The following is a 16535-nucleotide window of genomic DNA, read 5'->3' as shown; positions in this document are numbered from 1 at the left end:
TCCTTCCTTTAGATTACTGTTCAATGTTAAACTCATCTCATGTTTTTAATTTTTCTGTGTCACAGAACCTAAATTGGTAATAAATCAATAAGAAACAAATGTTTACATTCACTCAGTGAAAAGTATCATGTCTAAGCTCAACATAAATTGGAGCCACACATGGACAAGTAAGTATCTTGTGTGTGGAGCTGTGTAGGCAGGTGAATCCAGGAACTATAAGGCAGGCCAAGTTCTTACTTCCTTCTTCCTTCTCCTTCAGCTCTCCCTCCTCCACTAAGAGTGAAAAATGAACAAATCCCAGGTGAGTTTTTTTTTTTTGTTTATTGCCATTTTGTATGAAAATGCGTTTTCTAAAGTTTCTAAAGGTTTATAAAACCTCATGTTAGCTCATTTGTATTTCTAGCTTAAGTAGCAGGTAGTCCTGGCTTTTGTTTCTGCATTTCCATTTCCATTTCTACCTAATACATGCAGTCTTGCTTCTTTACCACCACTCACCTGAATCAGTTCTGGAAAAGACCACCAAACTGTAATCAAATCCAGTTTTTGTCTTTGTCTTACTTGACCCTTTTGCAGCATTTGGTACTATTATCCATAGTCTCTTTGTTTTGGAATTCTCCTCTGTTGTTGTCTATGATACTACCCTCCTAGCTCTCCTTTTCCTAACTTCTGTCCCTCATGAAGTTGGCTTTGCCTTTTGCCCCAACATTGCTTATCCCTGGGTTTATTGCTTATCCCCTGCTTATCTATCCTTAGCCAACTGCCCTTCCCAGTATACCTATTTTTCCTGACTGCTTTTGTTTTATTTAAAAAAATGAAATAATTAAAAATTGTTAGTATATTAACATGGTTTTAAAAAAACGTAAGTGATACAAAAAAAGTAAGTATAGGGACTTCCCTGCTGGTCTAGTGGTTAAGACTCCGTGCTTCTACTGTGGGGGGATGTGGGTTCGATCCCTGGTCGGGGAGCTGAGATCCCGCATGCTGCTTGGTGCGGCTAAAAAAAAAAAGTAAGTAAAAATTCACACCCCATCCTCTCTGTAGCTGATGCTTCCTCCAGGTAGGGTGACATTTATTTCTCATCTAAACTGTGACACTTTCACTGAGAGTGAAAGAAATTTTATTAACAATTATGCTGAGACAGCTGGCATATATTGGGACAGTCCCAGGTGAACTGCAGTGTACTGTCACCCTACTATAGGTATACATTATTTCTATTTCTTGTTTGTCCTCCCAGCGTTTCTTTATTCAGTTGAAAGAAAATATGTGCTCCCGGCCTTTATTTAAAAGGGAATCTATTATTAGAGCTTCTTAAATTTAGATGCACCTGTACATCCCTGGCAACGTGTTAAAATGCAGATTTTGATTTAGTATATCTGGGTGGGGCCCTGGAGTCTGCATTTCTAATCAGCTCCCAGATGGAGTTGATTCTGCTGCTCAGGGAACCACACTTGAGTAATGAGTGTATACACTATTTCCCATTCTTTTTCTTCTTCTTCTTTTTTTTTCCTTTTTTCACTTCTTTTTTCAGCCTGTTCCCAGGGATCTTTCTGTAATAGAACATCTTTCTTTGTTAACAATCACATGGTAATTCAATTGCGAATGTTCCATAGTTTATTAAACTAGTTATTAACTATTTCCAACCTTTTGCTACTACAAACCATGTTTTAATTAATAGCCTTGTACATGTAGGTTTATTCTACCAGATAAATTCCCAGAAGTGAGATTGCCAGGTCAAAGGATTGAATACAATTGATAAACTTGATCCTTTTGGTGGGATTATAGATAGTATCATTTTGTATTTCCATTGGTACTGCATGATAGTGCTTTTTTTCCATAGCTTCTCCCATAGAAATACGTGGTTCACTTTTGGATTTTGGCAACTGATAGGTAAAAATTAGTATTTTATGTACTTTACATCTGTAATTATCTTAACTATGAGAGAGGTTGAAGATTTTTTTCATGCATCTAAAAGGTGTCTTATTTTTATATTTCTGTGAACTGTCTGTTCATATCTTTTGCCCATTTTGCTCTTAGGTTTCTGGCTTTTTTCTTTTTTTCAGTGTCTGGTTAGCTCTTTGTATATTAGGGATACTAATGCTTGTCTTTTATGTGAGTTATTTTCTGGTATATCATTTGTCTTTTGATGATTGTTCATGCTTTTTTTTCCCCGTGCAGGTATTCTGCTTCAGGATACCACATTTCACTTAGTCATCATGTTTCCTTAGGCTCCCCTTGGCTGTGACAGTTTCTCAGACTTTCCTTGTTTTTGATGGCCTTGTCAGTTTTTGAGGAGTACAAGACAGGTGTTTTGTAGAATGTCCCTCTCTTGGGAATTGTCTGCTGTTTTTCTCATTATTATATTGGGGTAATTGTTTTCGTGTAGAAAGACCACAGAGGTAGAGTGCCATTTGGTAACATCTTATCAGGGTAAATGCTCTTCACATGACTTTTCACTTTTCAACAGATGATGAATCACTTTTGATCACGTGGCTGAGGTCATGTGGTCAACTTTCTCCACTGCAAAGTTATTCTTTTTTTGTCTGTTTTCATACTGTACCCTTTGGAAGAAAGTGGGGAGTTTATGCTACACCTCCTTCATGGTGGAGTATCCACATAAATTATTAGGAGTTCTGCACAGGAGACTTGTGTATTTATTAACTCAGTCAGTGTTTAATATCAATATGAACTCACGGCTGGTTATTTTTTACCTTGTTTATAGTCCAGTACTACCTTGGTCATTTTGTTGCTCAAATTGTTTCAGCTTGGTTATTAAATAGAGCACTTTCAACTGGTTCCAGGGTCTTTCTGATGTACCCCATTATTGTGTTTTTGTTTGAGTACTTCTTCTATACTTTCTGGTAGTAGAAGATATTCCAGGCTTATCTTATATTTCCTGCCCTAGAATTAGCCATTTTTCCCTGAAGAGCTCTGGTTCCTTTTATTGGAGCATGGTATTAGAAACCAAGATTAGGGGGCTGGATTGCTACTGGTTTCTAAATCCTTAGAGACCCTCTCAGCTGACTGAACAAGAAAATATATATGTATACTAACTCACATGTATACACATATCTATAAATATTTCAGTATGTAACCATCTGTGTTTGTATTAAGCTAAGTATTATTTCACACTGATGTCCCCTGCTGTAATCATTATTACATGGAACATTCTAGCGTTCTCTCCTTGCTTGTCTGTAACTCCCATTTTAGCAATCTGGCTACCACCATCCGCACTTCCTTTACTTAATTGTTCAGTTCCAGCATACATGTATAAGTGATTTCTGAGTCATTAACCCATGGACTCTTGGTTCCTTCCAGTTTTTGGTCATTATGAATTAAGCTGCTAGAAACATGTAGGGTTTTTTTTGGTTTTTTTTGTTTTTTTTTGCGGTACGCGGGCCTCTCACTGTTGTGGCCTCTCCTGCTGCGGAGCACAGGCTCCGGAAGCGCAGGCTCAGCGGCCATGGCTCACGGGCCCAGCCGCTCCACGGCATGTGGGATCTTCCTAGACTGGGGCACGAACCCGCGTCCCCTGCATCGGCAGGTGGACTCTCAACCACTGCGCCACCAGGGAAGCCCCAACATGTAGGTTTTTACATAGACATACATTTTTAAATAGCTAGGGTGTGAAACTGCTTGATCATATGTTAAGACTGTTTAGCTTTGTGAGAAACTGCCAGCCAATTTTACAAAAGTGCTGTATCATTTTACATTCCTACCAATCAGAACTCCTCTTCTGCATCTGGAACTGAAATTGATGTTGTCATCGTTTTGGATTTAACTGTTCCAGTAGGTGTGTCATGGTATCTCATTTTTGTTTTAATTTATATTTCCCTAATGACAGATGATATTGAGCATTTGTTCATAAATTTATCTGCTATCCATATGTCTTTGCTTGACATGTTTATTCATATCTTTGGTCCATTTTTCTATTAGGTGATTTGTTTTCTTACTATTGAGTTTTCAGAGTTCTTTTGCGTATTTTGAATGTAACTTCTTTATTAGATATATATGTTGCAAATATTTTCTTCCAGTCTGTGGCTTGACCTTTCATTTTCTTACAAATGGCTTTTGCAGGGCAAAATATTTTATTTTAAATGAAGCCCAACCCATGTATTTTTTTAATGGAATGTGCTTTTTTCTGTTGTATTTAAAAACTCATCACCAAATCCAAGATCACATAGATTTCCTATGTTCTATATTGTCTTCTAGAAATTTAATAGTTTTGCATTTTACTTCTAGGTCTGTGATTCATTTTTAGTTAATATTTGTATAAGGTGTAAGGTCTGTGTCTAGGTTCATTTTTTTGCATAGATGTACAGTTGTTGAAGAATCATTTGTTGAAAGACTATCTTTTCTCCATTTAAATGCCATTGTGCCTTTGTCAAAAATCAGTTGACTATATAAAACAAACTAGTGAATATAACAAAAAAGAAACAGACTCACAGATATAGAGAACAAACTAGTGGTTACCAGTGGAGAGAGGGAAGGGGGAGGGGCAAGATGGGGTAGGGAATTAAGAAGTAGAAACTAGTATGTATAAAATAAATAAGCTACAAAGGTATACTGTACAACATAGGAAATATAGCCAATATTATATAATAACTATAAATGGAATATAATCTTTACAAATTGTGAATCACTATGTTGTACACCTAAAACTTATATAGTAGTGTACATCAGCTATACTTCAATTACAAAAAAAAAAAAATCAGTTCACTATATATCAGTGGATCTGTTCCTGGGACCTCTGTTCTGTTTCACAGATCTATGTGTTTCTTTCAACAATAACACACTGTCTTGGTTACTTGTAGCTTTATGTGTCTTGAAATCAGGTAACGTATATCCTCTTTTTCCTTCTTCCATATTACGTTGGCTGTTCTAGGTCCTTTACCTTCCTGTTTAAATTTTAGAACATTTTTTCAGTGTCTACAAAATAGCTGGGATTTTTATTTGAATTTCACTGAATTTATAGATTAAGTTGGAAGGAATTGACATGTTAACAATACTGTCTTCTGATTGATGAATGTGGAATATCTCTCCATTTATTTAGATCTTCGATTTCTTCCATCAGTTTTTGTTTTTCTGCATATCCCTGAAATATATTGTGTTAGATTTATATTTGAATACTTTGTTTTTGGTAGTCATATTGTAAATGGTATTTTTTTCATTCAAAAATTTGAAATTCCAATTGTTTATTCTGATATGGGAAAACAGTTGACTTTTTAATATTGACCTTATATCCTATGATGTTGCTATATTTGCTTATTACTTCCAGGATTTTTTTGCTTTTTCTTTTTGTAGATTCTTTGGGACTTTCTACATAGACAATGTTGACTTCAAATAAAGACAGTTTTATTTTTTCTTTCTAATCACATTTCAGTTTTTTATTTTATTTCAGTTTTTTTTTTTTTTTTTTTTTTGCGATATGCGGGCCTCTCACTGTTGTGGCCTCTCCCATTGCGGAGCACAGGCTCCGGACGCGCAGGCTCAGCAGCCATGGCTCACGGGCCCAGCCGCTCCGCGGCATGTGGGATCTTCCCGGACCGGGGCACAAACCCACGTCCCTTGCATCAGCAGGCAGACTCTCAACCACTGCGCCACCAGGGAAGCCCTTTTTGTTTGTTTTGTCTTGTTGTAGGTCTTTCTGTACTAGCTAGGACTTGAATAGGAGTATTAAGACAGGACATCCTTGCCCTGTTCCTGCACTTAGGGGAAAAGTGTCCAGTCTCGTAACATTAAGTATGATGTTAGCTTCTTCATTAAGTCGGGAAAGTTCCCCTCTATTCCTAGTTTGCTGAGAGTTTTTATCATGAATGACTGTAGGATTCTGTCAAATGCTTTTTCTTCATTAATTGATATGATCATGTAATTTTTCTTCTTTGGCTTATTGATATGTTGGATTATATTGATTGATTTTTTTTTTAATGCTGACCCAGCCTTCCATACCTGCAATAAATTCCACTTGGTTGTGGTTTGTATTTCTTTTTATACATTGTCAGATTTGATTTGCCAATATTTGGGAATTTTTGCATCTATGTTATTGAGAGACATTAGTCTTTATTTTTTTCATAATGTCTTTATCTAGTTTTGGTATTAGGGTAATGTTGGCCTCATGTAATGAGTTTGGAGATGTTATTTACCAGAGGAGATTATGGAGAATTGTTATTATTTTTTCCTTAAATGTACAGTAGAATTCACCAGTGACGCCATCTGGGTTTGGTTCTTTCTATTTTGGAAGTGTTTTAATTATTGATTCAGTTTTTTTTTTTAACAGAAATGAGTCTATGCTGGTTATCTGTATCTCCTTGTGTGAATTTGGTAGTTGTGTCTTTTAAGGAATTTGTCAATTTCATCTATGTTACCAATTTTTCAGGAATAGAATTACTTGTAGTATTCTCTTATTATTTTTTAAATGTCATTAGGCTTAGTAGTGTCAACCTATCTTTCATTTCTGAGATTTCCAATTTGCCTCTTTTTTCTTGGTTAGGTTGGAGGTTTATTAATTTTATTGATCTTTTCAAAGAAGCAACTTTGAGTTTCATTGGCTTTTTGTATTTTTTTCACAGTTTCAATTTAATTGATTTATTCTAATTTTTATTATCTCCTTTACTTTGCTTGGTTTAGGCTTAATTTGCCTTTTTTCTCTAGTTTACTAAGACAGAAGCTTAGGTTTTTGATTTTTAATCTTTTCTAATGTATACATTTGATGCTATAAATGTCCTCTGTGCACTGCTTTCACTGCATCGCACAAATTTTGATACATGGTATTTTCATTTTTATTCCATTTCATTTAAAATATTTTAAAATTTCTTTTGAGACTTCTTTGACTTACAGGTTATTATAAGTTGACTTATAGGTTATTTAAAGCTTATAGGTTAGATTTATAGGTTATTTATAAGTATGACTTACAGGTTATTTATAAGTATGTTGTTTAATTTTCAACTCTTTGGGATTTTTCAGTTATCTCCTGCTTATTGACTTCTATTTAATTCCATTGTGGTCTGAGAACATATTTTGTATGATAGCTATTGTTTTAAATTTGTTAAGGTGTGTTTTGTGGCCAGGACTATGGTCTATCTAGGTGAATGGACCATATGAGCTAGAATAGAATGATAGAATGTGTGTTTTATTTTTTTGGATGGAATATTCTACAGATGCCAGTTAGATCATGTTGATTGATAGTGCTGTGTAGGTCATCTGTATACTTACTGATTTTCTGCCTGCTCAATTGCTCAAGATAGAAGACTCCAACTATGGTTTTAGATTTGTCTATTTCTCCTTTCATTTCTATCAGTTTTTGCTATATGTATTTTGATACTCTTTTGTTAGATGAATATGTTTCAGATTGTGTCTTCTTTCTCTAATATGATTTGAACCCATCTAATGGTTCTTAATTTCAGATATTGTAATTTTCAACTTTGGAATGCCCATTTTATGCACGTATGTATGTATCTCTGTGTGTTTGTATACACATGTATCAGAGGTCCCCAGGAACCATTACCAGGTTCAGTGATTTGCTAAGATGACTCAGTATGTAGTTGTACTTACTGCTATCACTTATTGAAGTGAAAGGGTACAAAGCACAATCAGCAAAGGGAAAAGGCACATGGGGCATAGTCCAGGGGACACCAGGCACAAGCTTCTAAGAGTCTTCTCCCAGGATACACCTAAGTCCTCTAGCAGTGAGATGTGGCAACTGATGTGAAATGTCTGCCAGGAAGCTCAGCAGACACTCAGTGTTCAGCATGTTTATCAGGGGCTAGTCACATAGGTGCTTTCTGCTTAGCATATAACAGAATTCCAGACTCCAGAAGGAATGTATGTGTGCAGCAAAAACCATATTGTTTACACAAACAGTTTAGGCTCAGTGAACCATTCTTATTAAGGACTGGTAAGAACCCTCCTGAAATCCGACTTCCCAGATGCCAGCCAGGGAACACCCTTGTAGCAGATCATTCAGAGGATAGCAGTCTCAGGCCTGCTCTGTTAATTCTTTCTCCACAACACACATACCACATATCTGTTGAACTTCTCCCATCCTTTCATTTATTTTTTTCATATTTTCCTCTATTTTATTGAACCTATTAATCATAACTCATTTTGAAGTTCTTGTTTGTTCCAATATCTGAGTGTCCTGTGGGTACGCTTTCATTTTCTTTTTTTCCTTGGTCTTTGTCTCTTCATATAACATGAAATTTTTTATTGGATGCCAAACATTGTATTTAACAACACAAATATTGGTAGAGGCTCCAGAAAATGATCTCTTTTAGCAGAGAGGATTCATCCGTTTCTCTGTTGGGCAGGTAGAGTACAGGACTGGTCACTTTAATCAGTCACGGGTTGAGCTTGGTTAGGGCCTGTACCATATTAATTTTAATCCCTCTGTTCATTTTAACAACGGAAAGTTTTACTTCCTTAGTGACAGTTAACTGTATAATATAAAAGATAATATGAAAGAACATTTTCTTGGTAACCCCAGTCTACTTTGTGCATAATGCTAGCTCCTACAATGTCTAATTTAATAAATGTTAATGTGTATGTCTCCTTATCAGGAATAACAGTTGTAGCAACTAGTTCCACCCCCTTAGTGGAAACTCAATTTGTACAAGATATTACTTTTTTCCTACATAGGATAGCATAAAAAAAGGCAATCCTATATACCAATTTTTAATAAACTCTAAAGAGATTAGTTCTTTTAAATATTTACCACTCATAGAGCTCTGACAATTTCATTATATAAAAGGAATATACTGTTACAGGAACAAGTGTCATTCAAAGATGTGTGTGTGGACTTCACCCAGGAAGAGTGGTACCTGCTGGATCCTGCTCAGAAGATACTATACAGAGACGTGATCCTGGAAAATTACAGCCATCTTGTCTCAGTAGGTAAGAATTTTTTCTCCATGTGAACGAGGAGCATGCATTTCTTAGTTGATGAAACATAAGAACTCCCTGTGGAATTTTCTGTTGGAGATTCAAGGGATCAGATGACTGATCCCTTTTGGCCACTATAAAGAATGCTATATTCTTACCTCTTTAAGGATTGGTTCATTTAGGCACCTCTTTTAGGTAGCTCCTGAAGCTATACATTTCTTCCCTATCATTTTTTCAGAGTCCCCGAAGCCAGGCTGTTCAGCCATAGTCCTGTGTTATTTTCTTTACAGGGAATTGCATTACTAAGCCAGAAGTGATCTTCAAGATCGAGCAAGGAGAAGAACCTTGGATATTAGAGGAAAGATTCCCAAAACAGTGCCGCTCAGGTGAGTTAGTGAGTTCACAGGCAGATGGAAGCCAGAGGAAATGAGATCTTAGGGCACTGGTTTATGGTTTATTAACTTTGAACTATTTTTCCAAAAAAACATTTTTTAGCCCCAGACCTTTGGAAGTGATTAAGGACAGTTGGCCCACATCCCTTTGTTACCTTAATCACATTCCTCCATATGTCACTTTCACTCATAAATGCTTCCCTTTGTTATTTGACATTTTCGAGTGATTTACCTATATCCATAATCCAAACTCATTTGGCTTCATCTGAGATAATTTTTCTTGGTTACTTTATCTTTTAAAATTGTTTACCTTCTCTGTATTGTCTTTGGACATCTCTTGTTAGGTAGTATGTATTCATGCAATACTTCCATATATTCATTTAACAAATATATGCTGAGCTCCCAATATGACCCAACTATGTTTATAGGTAATTAAAAGAATGTCCCTATTATCACAGAGTGTCTATTACAATGAGGGACAGAAAAGCATACGTGTGTGTATAGGTGTAGGTGTGTGTACGTGTACGGAGTTATACATGCTTGTATACACACACATGTTGGGTGGTGATAAATACTGTAGAGAGTTAAAGCAGTGAAAAGGGGGTTGGAGAATGATGGCATGTGCTATTTGGTATGGAAGTCAAGAGAAAACCTTTTTGATGAGGTCCACAATAGACAAGTCTCTAATAAATTAAAATGTGAGCTCTGTGGATTCTGAGTATTCCAGACAGAGGGAACATCAGGTGCTGAACTTCTCAGACAGGTGTGCTCTTAGGGTGTTTGAGGAATGGCAAGGATGTCAGTGTGGCTGGAGGTGAGAAGGCCTGGGGGAGATTGGTAGTAGATGATGTCATAAGTAGCATGTACCATGGGAGACCCATTAATTTTATTTTGAGTGAGGTGGGAAATCCTCAGGCTTTTTTGAGTAAACATAAATCAGATTAAGCTATAAGATTGGATTTACAGTTTTAAAGGATCTCTCTGACTTCTGTGTGGTGAACATGTGGTGGGTAGATGATGCTTAGGCATGAGCAAGGAAGGAATAACAGGACACTACTATGTACTCGGGAGGAGAGAGACTAGTGGCTAAGGCTATGTTGAAAGTGCTGAGAAATGGTGGATTTGTACATATATCTTGGAGATGAGGCCAAGAGGATTTGCTATTGGGTTGGATACAGAGTGTGAGAGAGAGAGGAGTTGATCATGATTCCAGTGATTTGTCTCAAGCACCTGATAACTTAGCGTACCATTTACTGAGATAGAGAAAATTTGGAGGAGAGATTATAGGGGAGTTACTACAAATTTTACATTTGGACACAAGAAGCTGAGGTAACTGTTAGAATCTGGTATTGAAAAGGCGATTTCATATATACATCGTGTGAAGTACATAATGAGGCCAGACCTAGAAGTGTCCATTCGAAAGGCATCAGCTTTAGGTGGTGTTAAATGTTGGGGCTAGATGAAGAGTTTTAGATTAGAGATTGGCAAACTTTTTTGTAAAAAACCAGGGAGTAAATATTTTAGGCTTCGTGGGCCACACATGGTCTCAGTTGCTGCTGCTGCTCTTCCTCCTCCTCTTACCTCTTCCTCTTCCTCCTCACTCCTCTCTGCTGCCTCTTCTGTTGTTTTCCCTCTAAAAACATAAAAAACATCCTGAGTTCTAGGACTACTGTCTTACAATCATAGTTTGCTGTCTCCTTTTCTAGAGAGTGATTGTAAATGAGAGAGGTAGTCCTGGGATGGTACCACTTTTACAAGGTGTGTAAATCCATTAAATCTCGTCATTAGAGGAGACTGAGAGGAACAGTCTGAGGTACAAGAAAATTAGAGAGCCTGGTTTCCTAGGGGTCAAATAAGGAACATTCAACCATCCATTACTGCCTTAAATGGCAACCATGGGATCAGGGTATAGAACCCATTATCCCCTATTGCTAGTTTTTTCAAATACTCCTGATATTGTTTTCCTTTCTATCTTCTTCATGTCTTCATTTTCTCACTTTTCACTGATGTCACTCAAAACCATAACTGTGTCTCTGTTCTGTCGTTCCTGACTTGATCTAATTCCTAATTGGTTTTTATTTTTTTACCTAAAGCATCCAATTTATCTTTCACTAGCCTGACAAAATTGCTCCTTATTAATAAATGAATTTACAGTCTCCTTCCATTGACTGTCACAATGTGGTCCTGTTCTATATATCTCAGAGTCTTTCTTTCTGCTCTTCAGAGTTTATACTAAAACTCATACTATCTTATGTCTTAAATTTCACTTATAAATATTTTATCCTTTTTCTATAACTTTTACTTTTATTTTGCCTTTTCAGAAACTTAATTAAAATTGTAAATGTAAAGTGTTTAAACATTGCATGGTATATAGTAATGGCTTGTTATTATTTCACTTATTTTAAGTTAGAGATCAATTTTTTGCTGCAACTTAAATAGTCCGTATTTTGTAACCCTAACCCACTAGTATCTGTATCCCCAAAACTCAGACCTGACCATATGACTGCTGCTTGGGGTTTCTATCATTGTTGAGATTTTGTTTTCCCAAAGAGAAGGCCCTTTCATATTTTTCCTGATTCTGATATTTTAATAATTACTTTGTTGAGCCAAATTTAGAAGAGATCACTCTTTTTCATCCATTCAGAAAGCATTCTATAGTACTCTTCCTAAATGCACATTTCCTTATTTTGTCCTCATGTACAGGTTGGAAGTAATTCATATGCACATTACTTTCTAAGAATGATTAATGTACCGTGTCCTCAATGAAGTCAGAGGAAACAGGATTTTGGTAACACCTGTCAAGAGCTAGACTGTGGTCATGACAAAGAATTTAGCATTGAGCACTGAATTTGTTTTATTTTACAGTGAATTAAACAGACAGTAACTTCTTCTAAGGCAGCAAGTGGAAGCTAAACATGGTAGGGATGTTGTAGAGGTTGTTGGCTTTTGTTCTTTTATTAATATTTTTGTGGTTTGTTGTTTTAAATTAAAGTAAGTAGCATTTCCTGAAGGATGTCCAGGTCCCAAGGATAGCCAAGGCTGGAGTGTAGCTAATTAAGTGAAATGTGTGTTGTTAGGAATGAACAGTTTATGAGCGCTCCAGCTAGAGTTGCACAGATAGTTTTTAATGGATTTGTGGAATTGTGATTTGAGCTCTTACTGTGAATCTAGTTTTTGTTTTGATTTGTGTTTGCCAGTATAAAAACTATTATCAGTTAGTCTTTGGAGCAGTGGGCTCAGGACTGTTCTAGATTTTTTTTTAACACGTAATTAACGTTGTTGCACTGGGTACCAACAGTAAAGTATAGACAAGAATTTTTTATGATAAAGTTTGTTGAAGGTCTCAGAACCATATAGAAAAATGTGATCATTATGGGTCTCACCAGTAAGTAAAAGCCACAGATGAGGCTAGATATGAAAGCAGAAAACCTCACTGTAAAGATAAACCTAGATATAAAAGCAGACTTAAAAATCAGTATTGCTTCAGAAACAAAATTGTTTTGGGGAAAAGTAGACTAGCAGACTGAAGTAAAGAAACATATGACTTGATGGTTGGGACAACTTCATTAACAGCTGTGAGAAAAACCAAATGAACCTGGTCGTTTTGCAGAGATGGTCTGCCCCTCCTCTATTTTATATTTCCTGTTGGGCATTTGTGTTGTTGTGAATCACAGCTAGATAGAGAGTTAGAGTCTGGGTTAAAGCACTGTCCCTTAAAACATGAGGAAATAGGTGCTTTCAGAAATTTATTTTGATGTTGCTATATCAGATGGGAAAAAGAGGAATGGCAACATGCATATTAGTGAGGATCCTACCACAGTAATCAAGGTGTGGGAAGATAAGGACAAGAAACCATAATCTGTCTCTGTCAAACTGAGTGCTTCCTCTAATATGTTTCTCAGACAGTCTATTTTCCTTTAAAAAAACAAAACAAAAACAAAAAACCTCCTTTGTTGAACTCATCCAGTTCTTGGAGTTTCCTGCTCCCTACATGAACAATGCTCAGAAAATCTCCATCCCTTGCTCACCGTGTCTTGAGTTCATTTCACCTTCTTTAGCCTGCTGCTCTTACAGCATTTAAAAAAATAATTATTCCTTGTGAATTAAATGAAAAGCTAGATCCTGGGCTAGCGGACAATTCTTCTGAACCTGAGGAAGTTGGTGTTTTCAGAACTTTAGGCTGGTGTTGATGTGTAGAGTAGAAGCAAGTACTCTAGTAGGAATCCCACCCAGCAATCAGTGTCTGAGGGGATTAGGACTAGACTGTTCTGTCTCCACCAAACATAGTTCATCCCCTGAAAGCCCTTGTCTGCTGATCTTCAGTGTCACTTTATTCAGTGTTCAGTGTCTCTGTTGGGCTCACTCCATTCTCTTGAGCTTCCTGATTTCTGAATCAGCCACTCACCGGTTCCTTGTGCTTTGAATTTATTTCACCTTTTTCTGTCCAGTTTTAAAGGTTATATTAATAAAGTATTCCACTGCAGCATGTATTTATTTTCCACTCAAACTAGAAGGGTAAAGGAAATGTATACTTGGATTTAGTTTACACCAGAAAACTGAGCCTAAAACAAAAGAATCGACTGCATAATAGGGCATTAGTGTAAAAATCCAATTCCATTAGAAATGTACTAGGATTTATAAGACGTGGTTATTTTTCTCATTTCTAGAAGACTGGAAAGTTGATGACCTGATAGAGAGCAGCCAGGAAAATGAAGATGAACATTTTTGGCAACTTGCTTTCACCAACCAAACGTTAAGTACAGATAGTGGTGACAGAGTAAGGAAAACTTTAAATCTAGGTACAGACTCTGTTCCTTCAAGAAATTTTCTCTATAAGATATGTGACACATGTGAAATGAGTTTGAAAAATATTTCAGGCTTAATTATTAATAGAAAGAACTATTCTGGAAAGAAGCCTGATGAGTTTAATGTATATGAGAAATTGCTCCTTGACATTCGGCATGAGAAAACTCCTACTGGAGGGAAACCTTATAAATATAATCAGAAAAAGGATCGTAGCCAGGATCTCACTCAGCCAATTTTTGACCCACCTTTTGAATATAATGAAAATGGACAAGGCTGCCATGGGGAGGCAGATTCTTTCACAAACAAGAAAGCTCAGATAGGAGAGACACACTGTAAGTATAATGAATGTGGAAGAACTTTCATCCAAAGTTTAAAGCTTAATTTATCTCAGAGAACTCATTTGGAAATGGAGCCATATGAATGCAGTATTTGTGGGAAGTCCTTCTATATGGATTTAAGATTGGGGCATCAGAGAGCTCTTACAGGGGAAAATCCTTATAATGAATATGGGCAGATTTTCTGTGACAGTTCAGCTTTCATTATCCATCAGGGAAATTACACAAGAAAGATCCCCCATGAATATAAAGTAAGTCACAAAATGTGGGAAAAGTCAACCCTCTTTAGACATCAGATAGTACACTTGGGGGAAAAACCTTATGAGCACAATGAAAATGGAAATACTTTCAACAAGAAGTCACATCTCACCCAACTTCGAAGAGCTCACTCAGGAGAAAAAACCTTTGAATGTGGTGAATGTGGGAAAACATTCTGGGAGAAGTCAAACCTTACTCAACATCAGAGAACACACACAGGAGAGAAACCCTATGAATGTACTGAATGTGGGAAGTCCTTTTGTCAGAAACCGCATCTTACCAACCATCAGCGAACACATACAGGAGAAAAACCCTATGAATGTAAGCAATGTGGAAAAACGTTCTGTGTGAAGTCAAACCTCACTGAACATCAGAGAACACACACAGGGGAGAAACCCTATGAATGTAATGCATGTGGAAAATCCTTCTGCCACAGGTCAGCCCTAACTGTGCATCAGAGAACACACACAGGAGAGAAACCCTTTATATGTAATGAATGTGGGAAATCCTTCTGTGTGAAATCAAACCTCATTGTACATCAAAGAACTCACACAGGAGAGAAACCTTATAAATGTAACGAATGTGGGAAAACCTTCTGTGAGAAATCAGCTCTCACTAAACATCAGAGGACTCACACAGGGGAGAAACCCTATGAGTGTAATGGATGTGGGAAAACCTTTAGTCAGAGGTCAGTACTCACTAAACATCAGAGAATTCACACAAGGGTGAAAGCTCTTTCAGCATCCTGAACATTCTGAAGCCTTTATCCACTCTTTCAAATTCGTTATACAGGTTTTTAAAATGAGATTAATGAAACCCAAAGAATGCCACAAATTATTAGAAAGTGAAGTTTTGTTGTGCTTCAGATAATTAGTACTAGAATAAAACCTTATAATGTTTTGAATATGTGAAAGCTTTTAAGAAAAATTAAAACTTTCCATCAGAAAATTTATATTGAGGGGAAATTCATTTAAATAATATGGCAAAAACCTTTATCTCAAATTTATGTTGTGTAGTGCCATATTCTGGATGTGATGCCGAAATTGTATTGTAAATCTAATGGATGATACTCTTTTACAGTCATATTCACAGAATCATAAGCTTAAAAAAGTTAAATGACAACAGCATTAAACATTTATGTGAAGAGTCCTTGATGTTTGCAGGCCTTATGTGAGTATGCTAATATCATAGAAATTTGAGATATTCTTGATATGTATATTAGAGCCCAACATGCTTGTGAAGAGAAACTCTGAACCCTTAGTTAAGTAACTATTATGGTCTATATTAATATTTCCCACACTAGATATCATCAGTGTCTTTATAGGTTGACACAATTATGTACATATGTATATGTAAATATGTTTATACACACATACCAACACACAGTGGTGTACTGCAGTAAGCTTATACTGGCTTGCAAGTACTGCTGATTGTTAAATTTTCAGGAATTTTGTGAGCCAGTTGTTAAAAAGAGTCATTATTTAAAAATTAAACTATATAAACTTACAGTTAAATATTAAAACAAGGTAATAAGTACTCAACACTCATTACTTCCTAATTATTTTACAGTATTTTGCTGTTATCTTTGTTCTTTAGGTTATTTGTATTGTTGAATCTGCATGGTGAATACTGTATAATGATGTGCTACTGGACATCTCTTCCCAACTCTACATTCTGTGCCATCATGTTGGTAGCTTGGCTTTAGTGCGAGTATTTACACCATGATAATTGGCAAACTCTACAAATCAGGGTTTTGTTTTCTCAGAGAACCTGTAGTCACATATTTACAGTAGCACATCACTGTGTATTTATGAAAATACATTTGGAAAATTTAAAGTACAAGCCACATACCCCTTTTTCCATTTTCTGA

The 16535-nt window shown here is 36.3% G+C and overlaps 1 protein-coding gene across 2 annotated transcripts; it reads left to right on the top strand.

The window, feature by feature from the left end:
• Positions 1 to 286: 286 nt before the first annotated feature.
• Positions 287 to 15414, top strand: ZNF248 (zinc finger protein 248). 2 transcript variants are annotated; one of them, XM_065894699.1, is made up of 5 exons: positions 287 to 301; positions 8760 to 8886; positions 9165 to 9260; positions 10457 to 10462; positions 13937 to 15414. In XM_065894699.1, exons 1-5 carry the CDS (start codon positions 287 to 289, stop codon positions 15412 to 15414), a joined length of 1722 nt encoding a protein of 573 aa, XP_065750771.1. The 2 variants fall into 2 exon arrangements, with proteins under 2 accessions (XP_065750771.1, XP_065750773.1); XM_065894701.1 differs by lacking the exon at positions 10457 to 10462 and having other exon boundaries at positions 13934 to 15414.
• The last annotated feature ends 1121 nt before the right edge of the window (positions 15415 to 16535 follow it).

This window comes from Phocoena phocoena, chromosome 16 (genome assembly GCF_963924675.1).
Source record: "Phocoena phocoena chromosome 16, mPhoPho1.1, whole genome shotgun sequence".
NCBI lineage: Eukaryota > Metazoa > Chordata > Mammalia > Artiodactyla > Phocoenidae > Phocoena > Phocoena phocoena.
Note: the sequence above shows the minus strand (reverse complement) of the source record. Positions and strands in the feature narration are given on the sequence as shown.

Coding starts and splice junctions, on each gene's coding strand:
- ZNF248 (XM_065894699.1), top strand. Junction 8,887..9,164: donor CAGCCATCTTGTCTCAGTAG/GTAAGAATTTTT, acceptor TTTTCTTTACAG/GGAATTGCATTACTAAGCCA.